At 40.5% G+C, this 17821-nt stretch overlaps 2 protein-coding genes across 2 annotated transcripts in view; one reads left to right on the forward strand and one right to left on the reverse strand.

Moving 5' to 3' along the window:
* Window positions 1-17821, forward strand: part of MCM9 (minichromosome maintenance 9 homologous recombination repair factor) — a 90468-nt gene that overhangs the window by 27259 nt on the left and 45388 nt on the right. Inside the window, exon 7 of the mRNA XM_046675537.1 lies at window positions 631-750. Coding sequence (XP_046531493.1) covers window positions 631-750 — 120 coding nt within the window. The remainder of the gene's footprint in view (window positions 1-630; window positions 751-17821) is intronic.
* ASF1A (anti-silencing function 1A histone chaperone) lies at window positions 4811-17676 on the reverse strand. Its single transcript, XM_046675538.1, has 4 exons — window positions 17205-17676; window positions 11115-11230; window positions 6520-6696; window positions 4811-5209 (listed from the first exon to the last, which is right to left on the reverse strand). Exons 1-4 carry the CDS (start codon window positions 17311-17313, stop codon window positions 4997-4999), a joined length of 615 nt encoding a protein of 204 aa, XP_046531494.1. The 5' UTR covers window positions 17314-17676; the 3' UTR covers window positions 4811-4996.

Consider the following 17821-nt stretch of genomic DNA (forward strand, 5'->3'; position numbering starts at 1 on the left):
ACAACTGAAAAAATAGACAACTATGTACCAGGGGGCTTTGGGGAGAAAAAGGAAAAATAAAATCTTTAAAAAAAAAAGGAAAAATAATAGTACTTGGATAGATATTTCATTAAACTACCAAAATTTTCATAAAAGGAAAAGGTTTTCACTTAACTGTTGGAGTCATAAGTGATTTGATATTTATAAAGCCCTTACAAAGTTTCGAACACTTAAAAAAGTGCCTAAGTAAAAACAATAAAATATTTATATGGCTAGTATGGAAAGATTTAATCACAGCAGTTTGGTATTTAAAAATAGATTAAATAAAATCAGTAATATTATAAGCCAGAATTTTTAAAAATGTTAAACATAGGCCCAAACATCTGGAAATGGCACAGAAATCTATTAAAAGAATTTAGATTTTAAGTGTCATATTCAGAAATCAATTAAAGATTGTTATTTATGATGACAGTTAACTTTTCTAAAGATATTCTAGTTAAAGCCTTCCTCAAATGACCTTAAACAAAAGCATTATATAAAATATAAATTGTGGTGGCATTCCAAGTGGACCATTTTCTTTTTGATTAATTATACTTACTTATGAGTCTTTTCATAGAAATGTAAAACTTTACATTATTTACTTTTTTCTAGGTGAATCTCATCTTTTATTGGTTGGGGATCCTGGCACAGGGAAATCTCAATTCCTCAAATATGCAGCAAAGATTACACCGAGATCTGTGCTCACCACAGGAATTGGATCTACTAGTGCAGGTATTTTACATGACAGTTACAATTAATTAAAGATGACTACAGAAGCTAACACAATGTTTTTTTCCTTATGAAAATCAGTACCTGTAATAGGATAAATTTCAAGCTGATTTTTGAGTTACTGCCAAAAATTGAAGGGAATATGTAGCATTACTTTTGTAGCTCTACAAAAATATTTTAAAAGCTCCACCTTCAGTTAAAGTTATTTTCCAAAAACTTATCCCATATTATCTTTTGCATCTTAGTTTTGAATACTATTCAATTTTCCCATTCTCCAGTGATCAACATCATACATACTTATGCCAGAAAAAGTATGTATCATCTGGCATTTGATGAAGACACAGCAAACAGAGCACTGAAAGAAATTAAATAGGGGGAAATCTCACTTTACAACAGTAGATAGAAGGGGCCAGCCCTGTGGCCGAGTGGTTAAGTTTGCACGCTCCACTGGGGCCGCCCAGGGTTTCGCCGGTTCAGATCCTGGGCGCTGACATGGCAACACTTGTCAGGCCACGTTGAGGCAGCGTCCCACATGCCACAACTAGAAGGACTGCAACTAAGATATACAACTATGTACTGGGGGATTTGGGGAGATAAAAGCAGAAAAAAAAAAAAGATTGGCAACAGTTGTTAGCTCAGGTGCCAATCTTTAAAAAAAGAAGTAGATAGAAGGTGTAGAGCTTAAGGCATTTCCATGCTCATAGATCTGGTGGGCAACAGTAGCTCTACTGAAAATTCGTCTCAGTATGTGGAAAGCATACTTTCATCATTGTGGAGCTTCATTCATACATTGTAATGATTCTTCAATAAGTAACTGTAAAAGCCTTTGCAGGGGCTGGCCCGGTGGTGGAGTGGTTAAGTTTGCACGTTCCACTTCTGCGGCCCAGGGTTCACCAGTTCGAATTCTGGGTGTGGACATGGCACTGCTTGGCAAGCCATGCTGTGGTAGGTGTCCCACATATAAAAATAAAAATAGTAGAGGAAGATGGGCACGGATCTTAGCTCAGGGCTAATCTTCCTTAATAAATCAGCCTTTGCAGATAGAATGTCAAGATTTGATTAAAAAGTGATTTTAGGAAAAAATTAGTTAAAAAACCTGTTTTGATGCCATTTTGTATTTTTATACCATTTTATTGGGGAAATAGTTCCCTTACTCTTCTGTAATAGGCCCTTGGTTTCACACATTCTACAAATGCTATTTGCTACTTCTTAGGGATACCTAATGTCCATGGCCTGTGCTCAGATTTCTTATGAGAAGCTTACACCTGAAAACTTAGCAGAAAGCAGCAAATGCTCCATTAATGGTCCTACATGATGAGAAGCTCCGTTCTAAGGGGCTCGCAGGTTTTGAAATATAACTAAACAATACATCAAGCACTGACAAGAAGGGGTTTGTGGATTGAGAGGAGTGGACAGCTTTAGCATACTGGAAGGGAAGCAGACAAGAATTTATAAAGAACACTTGACGTGCACTTTAAAGTTCTTATGACCCACTATTAGAGTTCTGTATAAAATGATATCAACAACAAATAAAGGTGTTTCCCAAGTAATTATGTGAAATGTTTCCTAAATTAATTATATGGAATGCCAAGAAATGAGTCCTAGCTAACTTGTGGGCTACTAGTAATTTCAGAGTACTGGGACAGTTTTAAAGTGAATGGCTGCTGATTCACTGTTATTAGCACTTTCTCCTCTTTTTTTAATGCCCAGACAATAATCCAGATATGAGAGAAAAGACAGATCAAGGGAATATAAGTTTTATAACTGTAGAAAACTTACTGCTACTTCTCATCTACCCAAAAGGCCAGACTAGAGCCTTTCTTCAAACTGTGTATTACAACCCATTCGAGTCATAAACGTCAATTCAGTGAGTCAAAACCAGCACTTTCAAATGAAATACAATAAAAGATATCAGAATATAGTACACACAGTAAAGCCGCACTATAAGGTGCATTTTCATGAAAATTGTTAATGTAAACACATACTTGTGTTACGGGCTCATACTTAACTTCTTTCAAGTAAATTTTTTTACTATGGATTACAGTAAAAACTTTTGAAAACTGCTGCTATAGACTTTCCTGGTAAAACCAGAAACCCCAAATCTTAAAACCAGAGGGTAAGAGCACATGGAAGCCTAGGGTTACATAAGGTTTTAAGTGAACAAAAGCGCGAACGCCTCTCAGACTTCCTGCATCTGTTGTCAGCTCCAGTGATATCCTCACTCCCTCGCTTACCTGCTTGTGTCTTCCATGGCCTAAGTAATTTGTTCATGTTTACTTCTCAGGACACAGCTATTTACTTGGTCAAAAAGGGGGAAAAAAAATTTTAAACCTTCTAGCTATAATCCAGATCGTGTCTGTTAATGAGGATAAACAGGGAAAAAAACCGAGGTGCTACAGTTTCTTAGTTCCTGATGTTTGAACTCTAAACCTTTCTATTTTAATTTTAACTTTTTAAAAATTATAGTACCATAAAAATTTTAAATGAGGTAAGTTTTTAAATCTCAAACTTATGTGAAAATTGGCTGTCCATTTATAAATTGATGTAAAAACCTAACCCTTTGATGTCAATACAAACCAATCATAATTAATCCGAATAAAAACTCAGCAGTGAATTGCTTTATTTGGTAATTTGGCTTATATATGCTTTATTTCTAATAAGCACATACCTTGTTCCTATTATATTAATCACTGAGCTCTTTGTTGGAAAGTTTTACTTTTATTTTCATATTTTAACATTTTCTTTTAATTGCAATTTGACAAAAATGAAATTTTCTTCATATAGTTTTAACAGTCGGATGTATTTTACTTTTAAAGTCTATGGACTAGTTAGTGGACAGTATTTTAATAATCTTGGTATATTAAATTTAAGAGTTTAACATTTAGCAAAATTTTGCTTCACAAATTCACTTTTCTAGAATGACAGGAAATATATACAACTTAGAATCCACATTCAGACAAATGCCCTTTTCCCTTCCTCAAAATAAAAGCTTTAAAAAGTGCAGTATAAAAGTTTTAGATATGAAGGCACTGCATAACTCTGCATCATATGGCTGATGTCTTGCTTAGCAGCAAGAGTAATGAGAATATTCTACACTTAATTTAATGGAGCATAAGTAACTTTTTGAGGAAGGACCTAGCTCTCATCAAAGAAAAAGAACCTTTTGGCCCATTTATTTAATGCATTCCTTTCCAAGATTGCTTTTAAAAAACTTATCTGGAAAGGCTATCTAGAATATGTCAACCACAAATATGCTTAATATTATTCTGCATGAGTGTCAGGGGATATGGAGAAAAGTACTATATGTGTGAAAATACATATATTTCCAAAATAGTAACTTATCTATTATGATAAACTAAATATACCTTTCCAAATCCACTGTTTTTATTTAAATGCTGCCAACAACAGATGATCTGTCGAAAGAATTTTAAAAAGTTCGTAAGTGTTTTTATAAATCTAATGAACAGATCTAAGTCATTATAATCCCCTATTCTTAAACTTAAGGAGTTCAAATCTGCTTTTGACCTGTTGAATTCAGTGGGTAATAATGATGTATGATTCAGGGAGTGTTCCGAGGTCCTGAACTGTTATAAAAACAAAAACCATAGCCAGAGGACCTTATAAACAGTTAACCACATTTGTTATTATCTTAGAAACCACACTGAATGCTAACATTACATGAACTGTAACAGCAGCCATAAGAGGCTTCAAGGTGGCCTGGAAAATCAGATCCCAAAGTTCTTGGTAGCATACACTCGACTTCAAATCCCTTCTCTAAGGACATGCCAAAAAAGAATGGAAATTTGTCCCTTAAATTAAACCAAAATATATGCTGTAACAGGAAGAAACATGTTAGTTGAAGTGAACGTTATTCTTTCAAAGGCCCGTTAAATAGTGGTCCAAAGATTACTGTCCAAGAGGCTAAAACATCTTTACAACCTGGCCTAATGATTCGTATTTTTCTTTATAAGTGCTTTAATTACATATAGAGGAGAAGAAAATAATATATATGTTTTAATCAGATTAGTTTTGAACAAATAAAATAACACATTAGAGAAAAAAATTACTTAAAAATAGTTGTATTTATATTCCACAATTTGCTCAAATACTGGTTTTCTTATAAACTTTCTACAGGATGTTTTTTAAACAAATTCTTCACATTGTGTCTTGACTATGTACTTACGGAATTTCAGGGAAATAGTTCTGTGTGTTTTTATAGCTTAATTTTTACTAAAGGGATGGCAGGTGGTCACATGCAGTCCATGTGGGATTCTAACATGACATTTAGTGAGTTTTCTGATGTGGACCATCCCTTCGATGCTGAAGGTAATGCATCTGTTGAAAGAAGTGATTGTAGATTTGGATTACTGCTCTCTGCATCTTCCAGTTTTTCTGTGTTATCTTCCCAATTAATGTGGAATCTTGTGACTCTGGGATTAGATGCCAAAATGTTCCTTTGAAGCTAAAGGAAGAAGGAAAAATATATAAATGGTAATCACTAAGAAAGTTAGATCACCATATAGAAATAGGAGCTTCACAGAAGGATTCTTTATATTAGTACTCCTAAAGGGCTAAGTTCATATGCAAAGGTATAAGTCAAATAAAGTATCTTGAACATAACTAATAAACAAGGACTAGGGCTGCAGCAAAGAAATTATTTTAGCCTAATGGAAACAAGATATGAAGAATCTGAGGCAATTCAACCAGATCTTTTAGTAACCAACAAAATATCTAACTCCTCTATATTTCTGTTTCCTACAAGGGAGAGAATCTTCTTTTTTGAAGGCAAAGGCTTCAGAGGATGCTTTATCTGACAAACCAATATGCTCTTTAGATTGATGTGGTATCTCTTCAGTAATATTTTCAAGCAAAATGAAAAATTTCCCCCAGTATAACCTCTTATTATTAGTGGTTTCCTACCTTTTTTTATGACTCATTCTTAAGAGAGTATTCTAGTTTCTTCTCTTTTTACTATATAAGGTACCATACAGGTAACTGATAAATTGGATCAAGAGAAAGTCCCACACCAGGATAAGAAACATTCCAGTCTTATTATCACAAAGGAGAACATTCCATTCTACTCCCATGTAATTTTTCTTGCATGGATGGTCTGGCAGATAGATCACTGTGTTCAATCTCACAAAAATCACTAGTAACTAAACTGTTACAGTTCTCAACGGAAAATCATGAACTACTAAGTATTTTTCAGAATACTGAATCATGGATTTCAGCTTCTCATTCAGAAGCTAAGCTGTTTTCCATCACCAGAAATATTTCAGACCTTTAGTTTAACCTCTAAGAATAGCAGGTAAAGCAAGGCATATAGGTGTTCTGAGATAACAGTGTACATATGCAAAACATAAAGCTTCCTCCTACGATTTTGGGAAGAGCTACAGACAAAAATATTATTGAATAATCATTACAACAAACATGAATTTGAAGTCCTAACGGTTGAAATGAAGAGAATCATGATGTCTGGGAAGTGCCATACAGACAGCCATAAAGCAAGTCCTGTTTCTTACCAGAGGCCCTTTCAGTTTTCTAAATCACCAGATTCTGAAGGTGCCTGACCAACATTAATTACTAAGGACTCACCTGGAGGTGAGGTTTGAAGTCATCCATAGTGATGGAACAGTGATTCGTTTGCCCAGTTGGCACAAGGACCTCAAATTTATTTTGTCTGAAAGCCATTTTGATGGTATACCATGAAATGGCAATTGCTCAAAAAATTGTATAGTAAAAGTAATGAAAAAGGAACAGTCAGAAGATTACCTTAGAAAAGTCTGGTTTTACTGGCGGATTTTCCCTTAATTCTGTCTCGGTATATTCATTATTTACATAATAGCCAACTCTAATAAATTCTTGACCTCGATAGGTGCATGTAATTAGCACAACTGTTACACCTACGGCATCTGCATCTGGAATGAGTCCTGGATTAGGTGCATCAGCCTAGAATAATTTAGAAAGAAAAGAAACACATCACAAAAGGCTGTTAACTGCAAGTGCAACTGGAGTTTTGACTACATTGAACATCATCAGTTAAGGGCAGAGCAACAAAAATTTGGAAATCATACAAGGAAGGCAAATGCTTATTTTTGAGATTGACTTACAGGCAGAAAATACAGTTCCTGTGTTTCTCCACAGTATACCTCAGTGCCCTGGGCACTTGAAAGCATCCCTGCTTCTAGAGGAAAACAGATCTGCCCACAGCATGAGGTTGTTCATGGGTATGCACTATTCACTTACAAAACCTTTTATAAAATAAAGCAAACAGATCAATAGTCTTATTGGTTCTTTTTCCAGTCACAATTTTCAGACCTAAATTAGTAAATATTCAGTTGTTCCATGCAGCCTAGTGGCAGCAAATGTTTACTATCCCAGTTCCCCTCTTCTGCCCAGGATGGCCTTTCTCACACCTACTCACCCACCCCTCACAGATACTCCAAGAGTAAATAGAAAACGAAAAGTGGAATGGAAATAGCTATATGTTTTCAAAAAAATAGTAATCCCCCTATTGTGAATAATGAGTTTGCTGGGCACTAAAATATAGCATTAGCTGTTTACACCATACATACTATGGAAAGTCAATGAAGGTAAAGATTGTGTTAGGCAGATGTAATCAATGACACTGTTTTGAATCAAGCTACTGTTAAGCTGAACCTTGAGAAATGCAGAAGGTGAATTAAGTGACCTAGAGGTGGCTAAGAGCATGAGTGAAGGGTAGGGACCTGTCCATGGCCGGGTTCAGGACGGTGAGGAGGAGGGTTGGAAGGAGGCATAGACTGAGGGGATGGGCGGTGATGGTGAGGCATCTGAGTGTGACCTGAGGCAGCCTTTCTGAGTTGTAAGTGCATGAAGTCTTAGCGGATCAGCTTACTCCTTCCCAGACACTAAGGAACATCCCCGAGCCTGGAGGAACACTTCAGCCAGTGCCTTAGCTTGGGAATACCCCTGGCTGGCATTCTCAATGAGGCCATTATCATCAAAGACTAATGAATACTGTAGACCTACCACATGCAGATGACATGAAACGGCATAAAATATCTACCTAGTCACCTAGGCTAAAAACCTCAGTCCCCCTCAGCTTCCCTACCTCCCACATCTAGTCAGTCTCAGCATTTCTCATCTCTGAAGGCTGAATTTGTCTCTTCATCTCTTATCTGGAATATTGCTAAAACTTTCTAACTGGTCTCCCCCAGCTCTAGCCTATTACTTGCACTGCTGTCAGCATAAGCTATCTAAGTACAGATCCATCCCTTCCCCTTCCCCAGGTTTAAAACTTCAGATGATTACTCCATTTCTAAGGGATAAAAATCTCAGTTCTTTAACTTATTTACAAGGCCCTTCACAATTTGTTTCTAACCAAACATCTCCATTCACTCCCTTTAATTCTACACCTCTTACTCTTGTTCTACAATTACACAGGTTCTTTTAAGATTTTATTTTTTCCTTTTTCTCCCCAAAGCCCCCCGGTACATAGTTGTATATTTTAGTTGTGGCATGTGGGATGCCACCTCAGCATGGCTTGATGAGTGGTGCCATGTCCGCACCCAGGATCCAAACTGGCAAAACCCTGGGCCGCCAAAGCAGAGCATGTGAACTTAACCACTCGGCCACGGGGCCGGCCCCTACACAGGTTCTTTAAAATGCAGTGATAATCTTTCCTACCTCTGCCTTACACATACTGTTCCCTTCTCCTGAAAGGTCCTTCCCTAACATGCTCAAAAATCCATCTTTTGAGGTTTGCATCAAATGTATCCTCCTTAGACGCCCTTTCTAATTCAGAAAGGAGAATTAATAGTACTTTTTTATGCATTCATATTACTTGACACCAATCCTCTGCTGATGTATGTCCAACATTCTAAGTAAATGTTTATCCTTCAGTCTTCCCTGCAGTTCTAAGCCTCATCCAGGGCAGGAGTCCCATCCAGTTTCTAATTTCAGTCTGGCACAGCTCTGGGCACACAGTATATACTTAGTATTTTGAAATTCATTCATAACTTAGTTCCTGTCCTGGAGTGGTTTACAATCTCTCTGGAGAGATACCAGAATGGGGACACAGGGCCTGCCCTGAGAATATGCTGCTGTCTTAGAGATCCTGTGCACCCCTCCCCAGGGGGGTTAGGTTACTTCCAGGGCACCCAAAGAGATTCTGATGTACCCAGAAGTGGGTGGAGAAGGGAAAGAGGTAATCAGTACTGCTGTGGGAACTTTTCCCCCATATTGCTTCCCATCCCCTCAGCAAATTGATTCTAGGCATGTTTGTGTTTTAAAATTTGTTTGCCAAAGGATTTGGCTTGAGCAAATTCAAGCAGAAAAACCTGCAGGCCTCTCAGATCATTCAGGATGAAGAAGTGATAGGCAGAGATCTGACTCCAACCAGCAATACCAGGCAGATGTCTGGACATCTTCCTGCTAGCCTTTGACATACTCATGAGAAAGCCATGTTTATTCAGAGGCAAAATCATGGCAGGCCAGGAGAATACTACAGCAGTTTGTTTAAAGCACAAGACAGAACTGTATTTTAGTCCCTCTCTGCTGATAGCGGTGGACTTTGTGAACTGCACAGGCTGACCATATGATCTAAATCACCCTGTGCTTCCTCTGCACTCTTTGGCAACGTGCACTGATACCAAGGTAAAACCACTGGAAAATCACTAGAGGGAAATACTCTTGAATAAAATTTTTTTCTACAACATAAGGAGTGTTCTTAATAACACAAACACATACAAAACTTTTAAGATTTGTTTCAAAAATGAGATTTAGGTTAAAGTTTTTATAGTAGCATAAAAAGGTACATCACTACTACATGTCAAACCAAGTTTCTTACTACATCATGAATTATCATCAGTGAAGTTCTCCAGGCTTGTAGGACAACGCAAAAACTGCTTCTTTATAAAAGAATTTCAAGAAGCTAAGAGAATAAAAATTAAGTTCTAATTATAGAAATAGAGCACTGTTTGTCAGTGAATTGTACTTAACTGCTCTATTCCTCAAACATTCTTAGGAGGTAGGACATTATCCACATTTTACAGATGACTGAGTGACTGAGGGAGGTTAAGGAGCTTGTCCAAGGTCACGTGTGCCTAGTAAGCAGTGGAGAATTTGAACCAGGTCTACCTGTGCAGTCTCTGGTATCCACCTTTCTCACCAAGGTTATGCACGCGCACAACTCAGGTTAACAGCACTTTACTAATTAATGTATTTGAGCTCTCCTTAACCATTTGTTTAGACAGAGTAAATTATTTGTTACTCTTTAGTAAAAAGCACTAAGGCTAGGAGACCAAGACTCTGAATTCTCTATTTAGGAGAGGGGAGGGACAGTAGCAGCTCTAGAGATAGCACATGTGAGGGGTTCTTGGCCCGTATCTGATGGGATTATCTGACCAACAGGATTCATTTAAATTGGTCCCATGGGTGATATAAGAAAAAGGGAGAGCAGGGATGGGAAGAGTTTATTTTCTTTCTGGAGGGAGTCCTTCCAGTGAATTCTACTTAACTGATAGGAATCTGTCTAGAAAGACTTGTAACGAAATTAATAATAGGTTTTTAAAAACCAACGGCTAGTTACTCTTTGGACTGTTATATTTCCTTCTAATAAGCATGGATAATTGGGAAGTGACACTAGTTTTATACAAAATGTAATATGGATTAAAAGAAGTTAACACTTTTGAATACAGAAGACGATGTCTGAAGCCTTGGCACAGACCCAAATGCTGTCTGTAGTATCCAAGCACATAATTTATATTAGAATTCCCCCTCACAAATAATACAGTAGAGGATTTGTAACAGTAGTCTTCTATAAAATGTATGGATTAGATACTTTAGTAAACCACTGGACTTCAATTCCAATCACCCGAGATCATGCAGTAAATCTCTATCTATACATATAAACTTTAACCTAGGTTTAATTACTGATTATGCTGCTGTTGTTTGTTATACCATCATCACTTCTAGCGGCTGAAACGATAAACTGAAGGTGCATATTACTAACTATATCAGTTAGTAGTATGCATTTTGAATCCATGTTTTGCGCTGCTGCACAGCCACCCCGAAAGCCTGATACTAAGGGACTATTCACAGGAAGATCCCCAAATTAACCACCACGTATGCCATGACCCAGTATAAGGTTTACTGCACACCGTGCAAACCCTGTAGTAAACATCACATTAACATCTCTCAGCACACAAATCAAGAGGTGGTGCTCCTTTATGACAGGAAGACTTCCTCAAACATAATAGAAGCAGATAAAAAGCGAATGCAGCAGAACAGGAGTGACTTAACCCAAAAGGAAGGGGATTCAGACCATGATAGATAGTCTATTTAGAAACACATTTGGCATACATATTTACCAAGAATAATCTTACCTGAAATACAAACATATGCCTTCCCGCAGGAACAGGGCCCACTAAAACAGAGTCTAAAACTTGATCGTATTCTTCACTTTCTGCAGAGCCCACATAGATAATTTTCCATTCCAAGTCTAGGGGTTAGAAACCAAAACATTATTTCATATTCAGTAATTTCATTACGAGATGACATCAAAGACCCTTTTAATGTCCACTTAACCATTTACTGGCTGCTAAAATTGGCTTCTCCTAGCAGAAAATCCAAAAAGGCACTAAACTGCTCCTTAAAAATTTTTAGATTTCATACCAAAGTTTCTCAAAGTGCTCTTCTGTCAAAAACTGGTCCCTGGGCAGGTCTCCTCACAAAGAAACCAAAAACTTGGGAAATGCCTTGTCTTAAGGATTCAGAAAGCACACTGGCAAAGTAAGTGTTCTGAGACATCCTTCAGTAAAGAACACCAGTAACGTTAATCCAGTATTTCCCAAATTTATTTGGCTGTACAATCCCTCCCCCCTTTTTTCATATGTCATGTCTTAACAACCTACTAAACACACACTTTGGAAGGGCTGCCCCATGCTATGTTACACAGATCGAGATCATCAAAGAGCTCCAACATGGAAAAATCATTTTTAGCAAACTTCCCTCATGGCTCAGAGGGGCTTCAGCTCATCCACTGTTAAAGGACCACAGTTGGGTTTTTTCCTCATGGTACCACTTCATGTTGTACAATCTTTAAATCAGGAAGAGGAAACCAAGGATCCTTATACCACTTGACACAATAGAGTTTAAACAGTGGGAACAGGCACAAGGAGGAACAAGACACTCTCAAGTGCAACACAAGACACACTGTGTAATTTGGGCATTCTGTGAAATTCAGATTTTATTGAGCACCTTTTACATTGTGCTCTTTGAAAAGAACCAGAGATGAGTAAAACGACTGCTCTTGTGAAGGAGCCTCCTTTTTAGTAGGGCAGGAAGACAACTCTACAAATACAGATCATCTCTGAGACCTCCGGGTCCCCTTGGGCTGTTGAGCATTGTGCGGTCTGCCTCTTGGATTCACTCCCAAGACAACACCCGCACTTCTGGGTAGCTAGTGCCACCATGTGTTGCCTATTTTTGTGTAACTGTGTAGATATTTCTGTTCTATAAAAAGGTAACAGAAATAGTACAGACACTACTTATTCATACTGCATTCTAAGCTGCAGTTTATTGAACTAAGAGATCCTTAAGGCTTATGCTTTTTTTTTTTTTTTGAGGAAAATTAGTCCTGAGCTAACATCCACTGCCAGTCCTCCTCTTTTTGCTGCAGAAGACTGGCCCTGAGCTAACATCCGTGTCCATCTTCCTCTACTTTATGTGTGGGAGGCCTACCACAGCATGGCGTGCCAAGCAGTGCCATGTCTGCACCCGGGATCCGAACCGGCGAACCCCGGGGCCGCCAGGGCGGAACGTGCACACTTAACTGCTGCGCCACCGGGCCAGCCCCTATACTTTCTAAGTCCGTAGTCATTTTCCGAGGATCCATTATGTATGTCATGGCTCTGTCCTAGACCTAGACCACTTATATTTCCAGCTTCCAGCACATTTCCAGATGTAGGGTCCTCGAGCTGACATCTCACAATATCATCTGTTTGTTGATGAAGCAGTTTGAATACCTAGTCAGAAGGAACAGCAAATTCAAAGGCCCGGAGGTAGGACCATGCTTGGCACGCTCAAGAAAAACCAAAGAAGCCAGGGCTGGTGCAGACTAAGCAAAGGGGAAAATAACCAACTGGGGGGTGGGGGGGGGGGGGGGGGGCACGGCCAGATTATGCAAGGCTCTGAAGGCTCTCATAAAGACTTTTGGCTTTTACACTGAGTGGCATGGGAAGCCATTGGCTGGTTCAAGTGGAGGAGTGACATGATCTGACTTTCACTTTAGAAGGATCATTTTGGCTGCTGTGTTCAGTATAGACTAAGAGGGAGGAAGAAACAGGATATTTCAACAATTGAGGCAAAAAATTCTGGTGGCTTGGACCATGTGGAGCCATGGGGGTGAGAAGCAGATAAATCCTGAAGACAGACGCAGCAAGAGTCATTTTTTTTGCAGGGGTTGGGGGATAGAAACAATCAGGAGTTAGTTTGGGACATGTTAAATTTGAGATATCTACTAGAAATCTTGAGATAACGAATAGGTCTGGTAAAAACTTGGAAACTGTCAATACGTAAAGCTTTAAAAATAGGGGAGAGTCCTAGGGAATGAGCCTTGGGGCTCTCCAAAGTGAAGAGGTTAGGAAGATGAGGAAGAATCATAAAATTAGGTTATACAACTAGTGGCCAATGAGGGAGGTAACCCAAAAGCCAAGTGGAGAAACTGTTTTAAGAAAGGAGAATGGAAACTACTGAACTAGCCAAGTGAGGACAAGACTGGGAATTGGCACATGGAGGTTTGCGTAATATCTTGGTCATTTTATATGTATTTGTACCGCTATGTATAGTGCTTTTGGCCTCCTAATCGGTGTAAGTTAAGTTGGCATTTGTGGTCTGGCATAGGAACAGTGAGGATTTGTAAACCTACTTTTATGAAATACCTGCTATGTGCTGGGCATTGGTCTTGCCACTTCACACTTGCTGTTTAAACCTCAACAGCTTTATCAGATGGATTTAAGTTGAGGCTCTGAGAGCCTAATCAACCCAAATTGACACAGCTGATAAATCTGAGTCAGAATGCAGGCTACGCCTCTGCAATTCCTAAGCCTAGGCGCTTTGCAAAACCATAACTAGGAGGGTTAATTCTTCCCTTTCCAGTGCTCAAATGAACAGTGGAATAAAGGAGCTTCATTGCAGGGGGGATGCTGGTGAGAGTGCAGAAGCCATGGCGAGATGATGCACAAGTTGTAACTCAGGGGGCACCTGTACCTTAATTTTTATGCTAATGGCATGCTTGCTTTAGCTACCAAGTTAAAAATCCTCAGTCCTTATTTATAAATTAGCATCAGTTGTTTTCTTAACTTTTTTTTTTTCAAACCCAGCTTTCATTCTCCTGCCCCCATGTATTTGAAGGAGGAAGGGGTAGGGTCAGGTGCTTTACACAGTTTATCAGTTGAAGGAGTTTCTTCATTTATTTAAAAAGTTAACTAATTGTTTCATTTAATCATGGTAATCCCAGCCTGCAAGTATCTCCATTTGTGGTGGGAGTGAGGGAAGTCACCAAGGGAATTGTAAACTAATTATACGACTTGGGAAGACCTGTGGTCTGGTGGAAAGTATGTAATCTTTGAGGATTAGAACAAGCCTGAAGTTTGAAAGTATGAAGCAGCACACTCCATTCTGGTACATTGTAAGTATTCAACTGACAGGAGCGATAATTATTGATACTGATCAATTTAAAAAACAAAAACCGGCTCCTTTCAGCAGAGAAGCAGCAATTAACAGAAGGTATAACAAAGGTAGCAGGAAGGTCAGTCAGAGCTTGTACAGGGTTGGTGACCATCACATCCAGCACATCCAGGGTCTCCTATCTCCCAGACGACAGGAAAGCCTCTCCTTAAATCAGTGGATAGGACAACAAGCCACTGATATAAGCCTTATATTAGAAAAAACTAAATTACCTGAAGAGCAAATACTCCTCAAGGCTTTTTCTGAAGCAAATCTACACCACTTTTAAAGGAAAGTGAAATATTGGGGGGCTTTTGACAAGTATGAAAAATAGTGGCCAACCTCTGGTTTGGGACTTGAGACAAAATTATCGAGTGAGAATTTCTCTTCAGAATGTTCTGTAGTTTCATCTCAAGAACAGATTTTTTAAATGAACTGCAGTATAAAAGTATGGAACCTATAAGAAGCCTTTGCTAAGTAAACTCAACTTCCTTAATCCACACAGCCTCTAGGTGGAGTACACAAGCACAGCACCTTTTTGGAAGATTCCTTTGCAGCTTCGGTATGACTCAGCTTAAACTCTTCCAAAAATACTAAATAAATGACCAGTATAAATGCCCTGGAAAGTGAGGTGTACAAGCAGAACTAGGTATATTCTTGACATTAGTACTGTAAAAACTCTCATGTGATTCAGCTGAGTTCTGAATAGGTCCCCGTTAAAAATGGAACACAGTTCTGCTTCCATGAATGGCGGGTTTCAACCATCCAATGTTGACGCCCTGTAACGACATCCTGAATCATGTCATCCTTGTTCAGAACTACCCCCTAAAATGGAAGGCATCACTTGAGAAACATCTGTCATTTGAAGAACTTCCAGTACCTAAAACACTATAGTATAAGTTAGAATGGACTGGTTTCATTCAGTGGTTTCTGTTGCAGTCACCCATTTTTATATGCAATTGGCAATCAAAAGGAAAAGTTACTGACTGTTCGGTATGAAAAATGGGCCTGGTAGCTGAAATTCTTATAGTAGTACTATGGGAAAGTAATGAAATGGTTTCAGAGTGCTAAGAAAAATCCCGTTCAATTTTATTATCAATGGCCTATTTAGAAATTAGTTTAATAAGTGAATCCTCTTTCAAAATGTGCCCCACATATATGTGCATATATGCTTTACATATGTATTAAAACTGAGAAGAGCACAAAGTATTAATTATGGTTACATACAGGAGTGAGATGGGTGAAGGCATTGAGTACAGAGAACTGTTACTTTATATATGTCTGTACAACTTCTAAAAACTTTATTACAATGAGCATGTATAGCTTTTATAACTTAAGAAGCTACCCTACATAAAATACATTTTATAGAGATTAAAAACTAATTTTTAAAGTGAAAATGCTTTACATGCCATTAGAATAATTTTAAATGCACTTTGTTAAATATACTTGTAAGTCCAAAGAAGTATGTTTCATATTTAATTGTAAAATTACCATTGATGAAGTTAATCGTTTTTCCCCTCAAATTTTAAAAATGAAGCACTGGAGTATTTTAATAAAATCTAAGAGAAGCAAAGATAAGACCTTGGCAAGTTTGAGCTTTCTAAATATTTATTAGTGCACGTATTAAAAAATTTATCTTTGTGAAGACCTTAAAATGAAGTTAGAAAAAATAGTAAAAATTTTTGCATTGCCATGAGGACTTTACCTTTTGTTTCCTAGCCCACTTTTGTGTTTTATGTTCAGGGTGTTTGGATGTGGAGTTATTTTAATTAGATTTCAACACGTTCTTGAAGAAAGTCTTCTTTCAGACTACTTAGAAGTCAGTGATTATACTTAAGTATTTTACTTATTTCTGCTCTTGGGTTAAATGTAACTTTCTAGCTTAGCAATATTTTTCTTCCTGAGAGAGAAGAGAGAAGATTTCAGTCATTACGGAAAAGGAGTCCACGCAGGTCGGGGCGAGCCTGCGCGCCAGCATCCGCGGGCGCCCCGAGCATCCCGGGCGCCGGCCGAGCAGCACCGGCCCGCGAGCCCCCGCGGCCCCCGGCAGCGTCGGCGCCCGGCCCGCGGCGCCGAGGGGCCGAGCCTGCGCCCGCCTCCCCCGCTGGTTGGTCGAGGGAGCCAGAAATCAGCGCGAGGACAGCTCGCTCCCCTCCCCGGCGCGGCCGGGCTCGGCCACCGGGAGAGGACTGCGCTCGGCGTCAGCTCTAAAAATGGATTTGCCTGGCGCTCGGGGGCAGGAAGGTGGGCAGGCGGAGCGCCGCGCTCGTCACCCGCCGAGAGGAGGCGGCGTGACGCCGGGTCGGTGGCCCAGTTCTCTCCTCCGGGTAAGATGGCTCCGCTGCTACCTCGCCGGCGCGACCACACGCGAGCCTCTCCCTTCCCGGTCTCCGCGCCGGGGCCGCCGAGGCCGTTCGCGGCGCGGGGCCAGCCGGGCGCGATCCCCTGCAGGCGCCGCGGGCGCGAGTGCGGGTCCCGCGACCCGCCCGCCCGCCAGACAAAGCTGACAACATGGCTACCTCCGCTCGCACAAGTTCCTCGCAAGTTGAGCTGCGGTGGCGCCCCGGCTGCGGCCGACCCGCGCGCGCCTCGCGGCCGGCGTCCATCAACTTCAAGTTTCCCTCCGCCGAGCCGAGCCCGCCGCCCGGCGCTGAGTCCCGGCCGCCCGCCCGCGAGGCCGGGCCCGGGAAACTTTAACGTCTGCAGCCCGCAACTGACAGCGGGCGGCGGGCTGGCTCCCGACTCACCTTCAGACAGGTCCTCGATGCACTCGAAGGTGATCTCGAACTGGAACGGGTTGTAGAACGGAGAAGGGTTATCCAGCACCACTACATTGTTCACCTGAACCTTTGCCATATTTTGAAAAAAACACAAACAATGGGGACGGGGCTTGTTGCGGCACAATAAAGTCCAGCGCGCGGCCGCTCGGGAGAGCGCAGACCCCCGCCCCGGCGCCGGCCCGACGTCGTGCAGCGGCGACTTGAGAAACTTTTTTTTCCTCTTTTTATTTACACGGGAACACTCCACAGTGTTTTGCAGCTTTCCTATTTCACTAAACTACAGCCCATTCTGCTCTGATAACTAGCAGCGTTGCCCGCGATTGGCTGCACCCGAGCTCTGACCCTCCTCCTCCAGCGAGGGCCTCGGCGGCGAGCAAGATGGGCTCCTGCTCCCGGAATGGACTCGGAAACTTTAACTGCGGCTCCACCTGCTGGTGTGGATTAGGACAAAGGCGGAGAACAAAGTGAGTGGAATACGGGCTGGGAGGCCCGCGCGGAGGCCGCCGCCGCCGCCGGCGGGGGGAGGGGCGGCACAGGCCCCGCCCCTGGGCCGGCGGCTCCTATTGCAGTGCTTCGTGCGGCTC

Source organism: Equus quagga, chromosome 11 (genome assembly GCF_021613505.1).
Source record: "Equus quagga isolate Etosha38 chromosome 11, UCLA_HA_Equagga_1.0, whole genome shotgun sequence".
In the NCBI taxonomy this organism is placed as follows: domain Eukaryota; kingdom Metazoa; phylum Chordata; class Mammalia; order Perissodactyla; family Equidae; genus Equus; species Equus quagga.